General features: G+C 38.5%; 1 protein-coding gene across 1 annotated transcript in view; it reads right to left on the bottom strand.

Annotated features, from left to right (window-relative positions):
• Window positions 1–2206: 2206 nt before the first annotated feature.
• FERMT1 (FERM domain containing kindlin 1) overlaps window positions 2207–13467 on the bottom strand; it is a 63616-nt gene continuing 52355 nt past the window's right edge. Inside the window, exons 14-15 of the mRNA XM_020985622.2 lie at window positions 8048–8189; window positions 2207–4365 (exon numbers count right to left, since the gene is read on the bottom strand). Coding sequence (XP_020841281.1) covers window positions 4192–4365; window positions 8048–8189 — 316 coding nt within the window. The 3' untranslated portion in view covers window positions 2207–4191. The remainder of the gene's footprint in view (window positions 4366–8047; window positions 8190–13467) is intronic.

Below are 13467 nucleotides of genomic sequence, written 5' to 3'. Positions count from 1 at the left end.
ATACTGCTTGATCCCCACTGTACTGTGAGGAGCACACAATGAAACTGTGATTAAGTTGGTCAACAGCCTTTATCTTGTCACGTGGTGTAAATTCATTGCTGTGTTCTGCACTTCCTCTACCTTGCCCCAGAAACCTTTTCATCATGGAAGCCCCACATTGGAAGTATCCTGTACCCATTTTCCTTTGATTGTATAACTCCTCCCTGAACTCCGGTTAAAGAGGGTGCCCAGGCCAGCCATGACTCATTCTTCTTTAGGCTGTGCTCTTAACTTTCTCTACCTGAAGTCCCTTCCACCCCAACAGATGCCTTGGTCTCCTCCCAATCCCTTTCAGTTTCCTTTTGTTTTTTTCAGGCATTTGGGGTAGAGTGACTTGCCCAGGGTCGCACACCTAGTAAGTGTCTGAGGCTAAATCTGAACTCAGATCCTCCTGACTCCAGGGCTGGTGCTCTATCCGCTGTGCCACCTAGCTGCCCTTTCATTTTCCTTTTAAGTGTTGTCTTCCCCCCATTAGAAAGCAAATTCCTTGAGGGCAGGAACTGTTTTTCTGCTGTTTGTATTCCCAGGGCTTAATACCTTTTTTTTGCATATAGTACTTAAATGCTTCTGGATTGACTAATCAGACTCCAGTCTTCATCTCCAACATCCCATAATGGGTACCCTGAACTGGGTAGCTCATAGACATTTTAAAATCAGCATGTCCCAAGCTGAGCTCATCTTTCCCACCTACACCTTACTACATCAGGGGTGGGGAACCTGGGACCCCAAGGCCACATGTGGCCCTCTAGGTCCTCAAGTGTGGACCAAATCCAGATTTGTTCTGTGAAGTTTGGATTCAGATGAAGGGCCACACTTGAGGACCTAGAGGGCCACATGTGGCCTCAAGTTCTCCATCCCTGGTCTAAGTTCTGTTACTGTTACTCACCTAAGCTCACAACCTGGGTGCCGTCTTCTCCTCTTTCTCACTTACCATATCTAAAGAGTTGCCAAGTCCTGTCATTTCTATCTTCATAACAAGTCTCATATATGTCCCCTTTACTCCTCTGATACTGCAACCACTCTGGTCCAAGTTTTCATGGCTACAGGCCTGGACTACTGCAATAGCCTACTGGCTGATCTCCCTGCCTCAGGCTTCTCCACACTTCAGTCCATCCTCCACTCAGCTATCATATTGATCTCCCTAAAGTGCAGGTCTGACCATATCACCCAAATTTTAATAAACTCCAGCAGCTCCTTACTACAGGCAGTTAGGTGGTAGTGATTCAAGCTCTGAGCCTGCAGTTAGGAAGACCAAGTTCAAATCCAGCTTCAGACACTTTCTAGTTTACGTGTGACTCTGGACAAATCACAACCTCTTTCTGCCCCAGATTCCCCCTCTGTAAAATGAGGATAATAATAGTACCTACCTCACAGGGTTACTGTAAGAACCAACATTCCTAAAGTACTTAGTACAGTGCCTGGGACATAGTAGACACTCAATTAATGCTTAATTCCTTCCTTCCACCTAAGGAACAAATATAAAGTCCTCTGGCTTTTAAAGTCCTTCATAACCTGCCTTTCCAGTCTTTCAACAATTTATTCCTCTCCATGTACTCCAAAACCTTATCATCATAGGCCTCCTTGCTGTTCCTTGCACAAGACACTCTATTTCTTGACTCTTGACATTTTCACTGGCTGTCTTCCAAGCCTGGAATGCTCACCCGCGTCTCCACCTCCTAGATTGGTCTGACTAAGGCAAAGTGCGCAAGAATGATCACTTTATTCATGAAAGCCTATAGTTTACCATCAAATTGCTGACTCATATTGAGCCTGTAGTTCAGTATGGAATTGCCATTTCCAGGCTTTCAGTGCCTACCCTGGTCATTTGCATTTCTTCTCTAAGGTGGAAATAGGAGTAGGAAAGAACTGGAGTGCTGTTTCATATTTTATTGGAATTTCTGACATCATAAATAAGTTGAAAGTTATGGCTAAAGTAATATTTTCAGGTATCCCTAACTGTCCAGATTACCAGTATAACTTTTCTTTTCACTGATAGATGAAAACTGTCTGTCATTCTGAAATTGTAGGAAGGCTGAGAATCAGAAAGCTGTGTTTGTTCTCTTTGTAACAGAGAAAATAAGGGCATAACTTACCTTAGCATACAGACAGCTATGTGGGAAAGGGCCAACTAGGCAGGAACAATACTGACCCCAAAAAAAATACCATACCAACTTTGTGTATTTTATTACTGTGGTTAAAAAGTACAGAGGCAGCATTAGAGGATCAACCCTGATGCCAGGTTGACCTGGGTTCAAGACCTGCCTCTGACTATGTGACTTAACTGCCTATGTGACTCTAACACTTAACCTCTCACTGTTCCAGTCAACTCTAAGTCTGTAAGTGCAGAATTGTTATTAGATATTTTAAAAGAAAAGCATATTGCATATAACAGATTTGCAGTTACATGTAAAATCATTTCTCTGATCTACTATGTATAAGGAAATGCTAATTTTATCTTGCATTTGATAAATTTAAAATTAAACAAAGACTTAGCTGCAGAGGAGGTACAAGGTCAGCCTACATTGGCAGAATTTCCTCACTAGAAGTTCTCTCTATCAAGGAAATCATAGTCCCTTATCTACTTCTTGTACTCATCCATATAAAAGTAATTAAATGTATATTTCCCCATCTAATGTAGACAGAAAAGCAAGTAGTTTTAAATGGCACACAGTAGTATAAAATTTTATGGTGATGACTGTGGAGAACATGGACTCAAACAGCTTTACAGAGGACAAATAAGCTGTATAAAGCATTTAGTATACAGTGTTTGGCATACAGTAAGTGATTAATAACTGCTGGTTGACCTGTTGACTTGATGTGGCTATTTAGAAATCTAATAATATAACTATGGTAGGGAACCTGTGGCCTCAAGGCCACACATAGCCCTCTAGGTCCTCAAGTGTAGCCCTCTAACTGAATCCATACTTCACAGAACCAAGTGTGGCCTCGAGGCCGAAGGTTCTCCCCACCTCCCACCCCCCAAGAGGATAATGAGCTAATCTAAATTTAGACTAATACTTTTGTAAAGTGCATCTCTCCTAAGTATAAATCACTCATTTGGAAGATTTCATTTGACTCCCATTGTCTCCTTCGTGATAGCCAAGTACCCATAAACAGAACTTGAAGTTTATCCTGATACTCTTTGTTGCGGACAAAATTTGGTCAAAATCAGTCAACATCTATGAAAATTATTATGGAAATGACAGACAAGTGGGAAATACCAAACAGTTCAGTTGAAACCAAGGCCTCAAATTGTGCAGACAAATGGGAAATACCAAACAGTTCAGTTGAAACCAAGGCCTCAAATTATGCTCAACTTTGTCCTTTGTGACAAATAGGCTAGTTATGTATACTTTAAATATTATAATTCTAATCGACAAACTGAAATATTAGGAGGCTTGATATGTAAATGATACTTATTGAAGTTTGACAGTGCCAGGGTTATGGTCAAATTATCAGTTTGTGTCAGAAGAAAATATTTCAGTTATGTTTGTTACTACATGAACCATATGGTCCTAGGGCCTAAGTGTTCAAGTTAGGCCTTCAATCTTGAGGCTTGTACCTAGAGGCTGAAAGATGTTTCATGATTTGCCTCATCTGGGAGATAGGTATGAGAGAATCTGATTCTCTATGCATTACTCTTGAATTCTAAGTTTTCTTCTCATTTTTTAGCTTCAGAAAATGAAAATAGATCACTCAAAATTTGTTGGTAAGTTCTAGTTCCTTTGGGAATCTGACAGAATCCTGGATGGAATCATCTCAGGATACCTCACAGGAATGATGCCGAAGCATTTGCTTCATGCTTCTTAGTCCGTATAAGAACTGCTTTACTTTATCGGCATCTTCCTTCTTCATTACTCTGCTGCCACCTTACGGCTGAAATAAAACTTTAGGTCATACTATTCAGGTTCAAGTAATTCCACCATAGAAAATGCTTCAGGGAGGAAGGGTATGCATTGGATTCAAGTGACTAGTAACAAAAGAGGGTGGGAGAGATGTCACAAGGGAAATATTCCAGGATTTATACCAAATTTGTTATATTATTCTATCTTTCAGGAAGAGTCAAAGGATAAAATAAAAAAAAAAACCCACAAAAATCCAAAAACCATGATATAGCTGTACTGTTTGCAAAGGTCAACCAAGTCAGCTGTTTCATTCCTGACCTCCTGTTAATTTGTGGAAGAGCTCTTCATCAAGTGTTTCATTTTGGTCTTTTGAGCGAGTGGATAAGAAGATATAGCCACCAATATATTCATGTACTATCTTGCAATCTGCACTTCGGCAAGTGAAAGCAATAGATAGATTTTGGTCAAACTCTATGGCAACCTGGAAAAAAAATGTAGAGCACATGTAAGAAAAAAAATCTATACACACAGATGGGCAACCATATATTCAACTTCCTGTTAATGATTATTTAGACTCTGGTTTCTTGTGAAGTAGTCTACAAACAATTTGGAACTGGCTTAAGTTAGCTTTAAAAAAAAACAAACGGAATTACTGTTCATTTGGTGCCCTCTTGTGGTAGAGAAATAAATTCTAGAAGGCAGCTGGAACAGATAATTCTAAAGTTGGCCTTTAATCAGTACTTGGAGATTGAATGATATGAGATGCAAATATCGTCCAAGTAGTCGCTATATTACAAGGCAAACCATGAAGGAGGTCCTTACCTCCTTATAGGAGGTAAGTTTATATCACAATTAATAAAAGGCAAGAGAGATATTTTGAAAATTTTAAGACACTTAAGATACCACTTAGTCTGAGTTCTCCATTTTTGCTATTAGAATGGAAATCTGGAGAAGTTGTGTGGCTTGCTTAGCACAGTGCCAGGCACAGAACAGGTACTTAATAAATGTTTTTTGGCTGACTGTCCAAGATGACATACTAGTAGAACTGGAATCAGAACCTAGGATTTTAGACTTTTAGTCCAGTGTTCCTACCACACCATAGTCACAGATTTCTGCTGGAAGAGTGAAAGTGCTTTTTACAGAGTTATTCAAGGACACAGGAAGATAAGAGTATGAAATCTTGGGCACAGATGGTATTTTTTTTTTAAATCACTGCTGCCAGTCAAAGGTAAGTGTTTTGAAAGAAGAAAAAAGGTCTATTTGGGAGGTGAACAGCTGATTAAGAAGATGATTTCATGAGAATAGGGATTTGGATTCCTGGATTTAAGCTTTAAATATCATAATGATAAAATGTCACTGGATAGAATATAATTAATATGGGTCATAAGAATGTATTTACATATAGTCTCACAAATCTGATTGTAATGCTTGTCCCTCTGAATAAGAAATCACAGGATGCCAGTTTTCAAATCCTGATTACATAATCAAAAGAACTTTAAGTTAAGAAGGAAGGGGGTAGGAGAAAACTGATTTATGTTTATCTAATGACCTGGATAGCATAGAAAGTTGCTGTGATGTAGTTGTAGTTGAAATGCCCAGAAACTTACAAGCAAGAACGTTAAAAAAAAAGTAATAAAGCCCATGGCCTCAGATGTCAATGTGTATACTCAAATGCACAAAGTGAGTATCAAGTAAATGTGAGTTATAGTGCCTAATGCAAAGAAGCATATCTAAACTCCTAAGTGTGAGGGATGAGATCCGTGACTGAATAAGATCTTATTCAGTATACTTTAGTCTGTATAAGAACTGCTTTCCTTTATCGGTATACTTTAAATGGGAGGAGCAGGATAGGTAGCACTATATTAAGAATATGTACTAGTAAGAGGAAAATCAAGGTACCAGAAGATTAAAACCTGGTGAAAAAGAGTTGGAGGAAGCCACTGAGCCAAAGGTAGAACCAATGTTGTCACTGACGTATGCCTCGGACTGTCTAAAAAAGAAAAGGGGAATAACAGAGGAGTGTTTGGGAAATGGGACACAAGTCCAGCTCAGCCGCCATGATACAATGGTAATGACAGGGAACTTCAATTATTTGGATATTTGCTCAAGCTCTGTCAGAATCGGGAGAAGCTAATAATAGGTAGGAATCCTAGTGCTTAGAATTCTATAGGGGACAGTCAGTCTGGGAGGCATAAGAAATTCTCAAGAATATACCAGGAAAAAGGATTCTGAAAAGAAAGGAAAAAAAAAAGTGGGCAGAGTTATGAAGAGGAAGTGGAATGTGAAAGTCCAGGGGAACTCCTTTAATTGGCTTAGATTTTAAAAAGACATGTACAGAAAATGGAAACAAGAAGAGATATTAGGTTCACCTTTTTCATGTTATTTAAACTACATGAGAAAGGTTAAGCTAAAAATTCATTCCTTTAAATTGCAGACTTCTTCCTTTATGCTGGTACATATGAGCACATAATGTGAAATACAATTATCTTCAAATCTCTAAACCCTGTTTGCCTCAGTTTCTTCTTCCTTAAAATGAGCTTGAGAAAGAAATGACAAACCACTCTAGTATCTTTGCCAAGAAAACCCCAAGTAGGGTCATGAAGAGTTGGCCATGACTAAACAACTGAAAAATACATAAAGAATTATTCTTGGTTTCAAAAAAAAAATCAAGTATGTAACATATTTGATATATAAGATAGGGGAATTATATCTAGAGAGAAATTTACCTGAAAAAGATCTGGGGATTTTAGAGGACTGCAAGCTTAATATGAGTCAACAATGTAATATGGCATCCAAGAAAGCTAATTTGAACTGGGAATACACTAAGAAAGGCAAAGTATGGGGCAGCTAGGTGGTGCAGTGGATAGAGCACCAGCCCTGAAGTCAGGAGGACCTGAGTTCAAATCCAGCCTCAGACCAAACACTTGACATGTGCTAGTTGTGTGACCCTGAGCAAGTCACTTAACCCAGTTAAGTGCCTCACCAAAAAATTGCCTCACCAAAAAAAAAAAAAAAATTAAAAAAAAAGAAAAGCAAAGTGTCTGGAACACAGAGTTGATAGTTCCATTGCCCTCTGCCCTGATCAGACCATGTGTAATGTATTCTGTTTAGTTCTGGGCTCCATATTTTATTAAGGATATTGATAAACCAGAAAGTCTCTGCAGGAAGGCAACCTAGATGATGGAGGGCTTCAAGATTATGTCACGTTGGCATCAGTCAATGGAATTGGGGATGTGTAGTCTGGAGAAGAGAAGACTCGGGGAACATGATAGCTGCAAATAGGTATCTAAGAGCTATCATATGGGTACAATTAGATTTGTTCTGCTTGGCTCTGATGGCAGAACAAGAAGCAATAGGTAGAAGCTGGAAAGATACAAATTCAGGTTTGAGAAACAAAAACGAAGCTTGTTCTAACATTTAGAGTTGTTTCAAAGTAGTGGGCCTCCAGAAGTACAGGGCCTTCCCCTGTACTGGAGGTCTTCATATGATGGATGGATGGATGATCACCTGAATGTGTTGTAGATTAGATTCATGATCAGATACAGCTTCCCTTCCACCTGTGAGATTTTGTGATTCTTTTTGAAATGCACTGATTTTGTATTAAGGCCTAATGATTATGGGCTCTTAGTACTAACAGGCTATCTTTTCCAATCTGTGCAAATAAGTCATTTAACCAATTTTTTCTTTCATGAATAAAGTTATTTTTAGATAGACAAATAGGGCTTAAAGCTCAAGACAAAACAATCTGTTGGCAGCTACTCAAGAACCTGTGCTCTAAGATTGGTTTTATGTCATTTATACATGTTATATTCATCTTTGTGAAATGATGAATCTAAGCTTTCTCATAAGCTTATACTGAATGAATTAAAATTAAATATCATGTACAGCTCAGCAGTTTTAGGGAGCTGGAGATTTCATATGTTCAAAATATGAATTAAACAATTTTGCCATGTCAGTTCAGTTATTTTTTTGGTCCCTACATGTTTAAAAAATTGCCCAGAATTAAATGCGATTGTTTTATATACAATTACAAAACCTTTGTGGTTTTTTAGCTTTCGAAACAAAAGTTCCTCCTTTTAAAACCATCTATGGTTCTCTGGAATAACACATAGTCACAGGCCCTACATCTGTTTAGGAGAGAAAAAAAAAGAAATAATTTTTACCTGCCGGATTTCCCAGTTTACATTCCACTGTTTCATATTTGCAAATCTCCATGTTGTAATTGGATCCCCTGTGGCTATATCTATCCTAATTAACCTATTATATGAGACTCCAAGAAGATCATCTTTCTTGCTTCCTTTAAACCTGCAAAAATAATGATTGTATTCATTAAGAGAGCAAGATCCAATTGCAAACCATTTCATAACAGGGAATGTTAGATAAATGGTTCTCACTCAAGTCTCTCTTCTTTGGAAAAGACAAATGAGATACATACATTTCTAAATCATTCCATTGGGATTACAAAAGGCTGAGACAGTTCATCAAGTCCATTGAAGTATACCTTTTTATTGTTGTATAAATTATATGAGAAAGAATATAATTACAAACTCATTCCTTTATGGCACACAAGAACAGATGTCAAGTACCATTACCCCCCAAAAATTCCTATCAGAGAAAAGAAGGGCAGTGGAAATTCAAGTACATACAAGAAAATATAGTATTAAATGAAGTATAACTAAACTTTTTTCCTTTTCTATATGCCCATAATATTTCTTCTTTTTCTTTCTTTTCCTTTTTTTTTTTAGGCAATTTGGGTTAAGTGACTTGTCCAGGGTCACACAGCTAGTAAGTGTCAAGTGTTTGGTCTGAGGTCAAATTTGAACTCAGGTCCTTCGGACTTCAGGGCCGGTGCTCTATCCACTGTGCCACCTAGCTGCCCCCATAATATTTCTTTAATCTCACCCTTTTGTATGTCTATATTTCCAAGACATATACTGTCCCACTTTCCTATGCTTCCACTTTCCTTTGGCTGGCAAAATGGAAAACTATATAAGGTGGAGTACAGAATCTTTAGCTTAGTGGTTGCAGGTCTGAATACTATTGTGTATAAACATGGTGAATGCTCCTGGCTCACATATTTTGGAAAGTTTGATAATCATAAAATCACTGCACTTAAGAGTCTGTCAGGGTATGTACATTAATCACCAAATCAGGGTACATTAATCACCAAAACAATTACAGATCATGTGTGGTGGGAGAAAGGTAGTGAATAGGTAGGGGAGGCAAAAGAAAGAATGAGGGAGGGACTTGCTGAGAGAACAGAAAGCCATGGTGACAGGGTACAGGCCCAAGCTGAGACCTTTGCCCCTCACCCCAAAAGAATTTGGGTCCCATTTGTTTGAGGGGGGAATGATGAGGTACAAGCCCAAGCCAACACCTTTGCCCCTTACCCCAAAAAGAATTTGGGTCCCATTTGTCTAAGAGTCCTAGAGAAAACCCTACCTTGGACTCTCCTTGAACTCCCACTTGGTCAAGAAAGTCTCTAGTGTTTCCTGAGGCTATAATCCTATCAACTGGCTTTTCCTTATCACCTATGCCCAATCTCCCAATACTCTTTACCCTTAACCTAGCCCAGCCCTCCATTGTCTATTACTTCTCAATGGCCCCCAGCTACTTCCCACCCTAGATCTTCCCTAGACTCCTCCTCCAGTCTACAGGCCCCTCCCATCAAGATACCCCTTGTCCCATACCTCTCCTCCAGTCACCCCAAACTACTTGGCCACTTGCATATAGATCCTCCTTAGATCAGCCTACTGGCCACTCCAAGATCCTGCCCACAGACTTTCTGTATATAAGATCCATCTGGCCTCCATTAAGGTGCTCAGATTCTTTTTCCATACAAATGCTTAGATTCCTTAAGAGTCTGGCCAATAGGGCGGTTCTTTAATAAACCTTGTCTTTGGCTGAAAGAAGGCTTGGGTTGAATTCATTCGGGCAGGACCTGCATCTCTTGTTCTCAACATTTTGGGGTCCCAGCACCCCTGAACCTCAACAATGGGGTACCTTCTTTGGGCTAGTAGGATAACTCTGCCTCAGGGAGATTAACTCTAAAGGAACATAGCAGAATAACAGAACAGCTACAGGCTCATTTTTACCTTACTGGGATGAATGAGTTAAGAATGGGTTAGTTATTTCTTTTCCAACTGAAACTTGGAAACAAGGGAAAAAAAGATAAGAAATAAACTTTAGATAGGTCTTTTCAGGAAACAGGACTGGTATAGATCCCCTCCAGCTATCCCTGCTAGGGGAGAGTTGTTATAGATAAGGCAAGGGATGAAATCAAGTTTTTGAGAAGAGCCATAAATATCTACAGACTATGCTTTATATAAAGCCAGGACCTGAACAGCCATATTTATCATTGAATAATACACTGTTGGACCCAAAATGAACATTAATGATAATCTAGCCAAACCTTATCATTTTATATGAGAGGAAACAGTCCTAAAGAGGTAGATTGGCCAGGGCTAGAATCTAGTTCTCCTAAATTCCAATCTAGTCCTTTTTCCATTATATGACAAAGAAGATAAATGATAGGGCAACTACTTGTTTACAGTAGTAATCATAGGATTTCTTTAAATATATGATTCAACTTTCAAAAGGTTTTATTAGCACATACCTTTTCAGCAACATAACCTATTTCATAAAGTTAGGCATTCCTGTAGGATCTAGCTGCCTTTTTTTTTTTTAACCTTACGGAGGTGATATTAGTGAAATGCAAAGAACAGTAAACTGAGAGCTGAAATTTAGGTTCTGTTTTAATCTCATTTATGCTATTATCTATCAGTGCTTCTTAAACTGTAAGTCGTGATCCCATATGGGGTCATGCGAAATTTGACAACAGTAAAAGATTTCTGAATGCCCCAAACCAAAAATTAATTAAAAATCAAACACGTAATAAGTCTGAGGCGTTTCTGTCAGTGCTTGCTTTCCCTTGTTGCATCAAGCAACTTCACTGCAGCCTCGATTCTGAACACAAAGCATCCATACTTGGCACGGCGCATGCCCTCAGGCCACACGACACCAACAAATGCTGCCTGAAGGGGAAAAAGTGTGGGCAGTGGAAAAAAATTAAGAAGCCCTGATTCTATGTGACCTTGGTCAAGTAATTTAATAATTCTGTGCTGCAATTTTTCTCATCTCTTAGATAAAGTGATTGGACACATTTGGAGTTAGGGTGAAAATGATGTAAGGGGAGATTGGGAATGGGGAAAGTTAAGATTACCTCCTAGAATTAAGAATTAGTGATTATGAAGAGAGGATATCTGGGGCATGATCTGACATTTGACCTAGATTTTGGGAAAGCAAATCTCAAAGGGCTCACAGGAAGAATAGTTTCAAATTGACAAAATTATACAGAGGAAATCAGCCCAAGATAGATGGGCTATTCAAAAATGAAATTCTGGAGTCATAAAAGCAAACAATTCCAATAAGAAAAAATGGGATTTGACCCAAAAGACCAATGTGGATCTGAAGCGACCTCACCGAGCAACTTAGTTTTAAAATAAGGAAAAGTACAGAAGACAGAGGCAGGTTCAGTTAACAGAGGGTGAATATAAGAAGCTCAGAGTGTGTTGAAGTTGTGAGAAGCTGAAAACATTTTTTTTTTTTGGGAGAAAAGGGAGGATCAAAGATAGGAAAATACTTCTGCTGGGGGTGGATCAGATGATAATAACTGGCAGCAGAGAAAAGGCAGAGCTGCTCAACTTTCATTTGGCTTTTCTTATCTCTGCCAAGGAGAATGACTTTTGCATTCAAAAGAACAACAATGATTAACAGAAAGTTGATAATCAAGATAAGTAATGAGTTAGTAAGAGAGCTAGTCCCGTGGCCCAAATGAACTACATACTTGGTTTCTGAAAGAGCTAGCAGATATGACTGTGGAGCCACTGTTGGGAAGAATTGAAAGATGGTGGAAGATGGGAGAGGTGTCACTAGAGTTGAGAAGAGTAAGTGTTGTCCTTATTTTCAAAACAAGGAAGAGAATAAAATCTGCCAAATACAGCCCAGTAAACTTAAATTCAATTCCTTGAAAAATTCGAGACTAGATCATTAAAGAGATGGTTTGTGAACAGCTAGAAAGGGAAGTTGTGAGGTCAAGGAGCTAGTGTGGCTTCATCAAGAACAATTCATTCCAGATTAGCTTCATTTCCTTTTTTGACAGAGTTATTAAAGTGGTAGATGAGGGGAATACAATAGATACAATTTATCTAGATGTTAGAAAACATTTCATAAGGTTCTATATCCCATTCTTGTGGAGATAAAAAAATATGGAATACATGAGTACAATTTGATAAGATTCAGAACTGGATGGACAACTAGACTCAAAGAGGAGATGTTAATAGCGGAATGTCAGCAAAGCAGGTTACCAGTAGTATCCCAGAGACCCGTGCTCACTCTGTGCTATTTAAGATTTTTATTGATTGGTTGAATAATGGTATGAAAACTTGTAGATGACAAAATTTGGATAGCTAACATATGGGATGACAAAGTCAGAATCCTAAAAGATTTTGACAGGCTGAACTGAATCCAATAAAATGAAATTAAATAGCTATAAATATAAAGTCTTTACATTTGGATTTAAGTATAGGATGGAAGGTATCATCAGACAGCAGTTTATCTTACAATAACCACAGTAACTAGGTATTCCAGTGAGCTGCTAGCTCAGTGTGACTTGGCAGTGTGACGTGGCCAGCAAACAAACAAGAACCTAATAAAACTTTGAGCTATGATGATACACTTTACTTCAAGAAATAAGGAGGTGATCCTCCCACTGTACTGTGCCCTCACCACACCGCATCTGGAGCATTCTCTTCAATTCGAGGTGTCAGTTCAAGAAAGATAAGGATAAGGTAGAGAGTGTACATAGGAACCAACCAGGGTGGTGAAGAGTTGAGTCCATATGAGGCTCAATGAAAGGCACTGGGACCATTTAGTTTTTAAAAGAGAATTGTGCTTGTTCTCTTTGGCCCCAAAGACCAGAACCAAGAGCAAAAGGTAGAAAGTGCAAAGAGGCAAATCTAGACAATGTCAGGAAAAGCTTCCTAATAATTCAAGCTGTCTAGCAGCAGAATGTGCTTCCTTGGAAACCTGTGGTTTCTTCCTCCTTGGAGGCAGAGGCTGGAAAAAATTTTTGCTTTATATAACTTAAAGCTCGCATAACTCTATAAACTTCATATAACTTATATATTAGAAATTATGTAACGATAACTATGGGAGTTCCTTATGGGCATGGGTTGGACTAGATTAGAGGTTCTTTACTTTTTTTGTGTCATAGACCCCTTTGGCAGTCTGGTGAAGCCTATGGAACCCTTTTCAGAATAATGCTTTTAAATGCATAAAATAAAATAATAGGATTATATAGGAAATCAATTATACTGAAATATAATTATCAAAATATTTTCTAAAAAAACACAATTTCACAGATTCTAGGTTAAGAAACTCTGGCCTACTTGTTTCCTGGGGCCCCTTCCAATTCTCTAATTCTGTTATTCTATAGTTACATAATCCCTTTTGGCTCCAAAGCTTACTTTTGTGACCATGGGCAACAAGCATTTTACTACTCTGTCTGGTTGAAAAAAAGTCA

The sequence above is a fragment of the Phascolarctos cinereus genome, unplaced genomic scaffold (genome assembly GCF_003287225.1).
Source record: "Phascolarctos cinereus isolate Bilbo 61053 unplaced genomic scaffold, phaCin_HiC Scaffold_2;HRSCAF=192, whole genome shotgun sequence".
NCBI lineage: Eukaryota > Metazoa > Chordata > Mammalia > Diprotodontia > Phascolarctidae > Phascolarctos > Phascolarctos cinereus.
The sequence above is the reverse complement of the archived record's forward strand: the minus strand, read 5'-3'. Positions and strand labels throughout refer to the sequence as shown.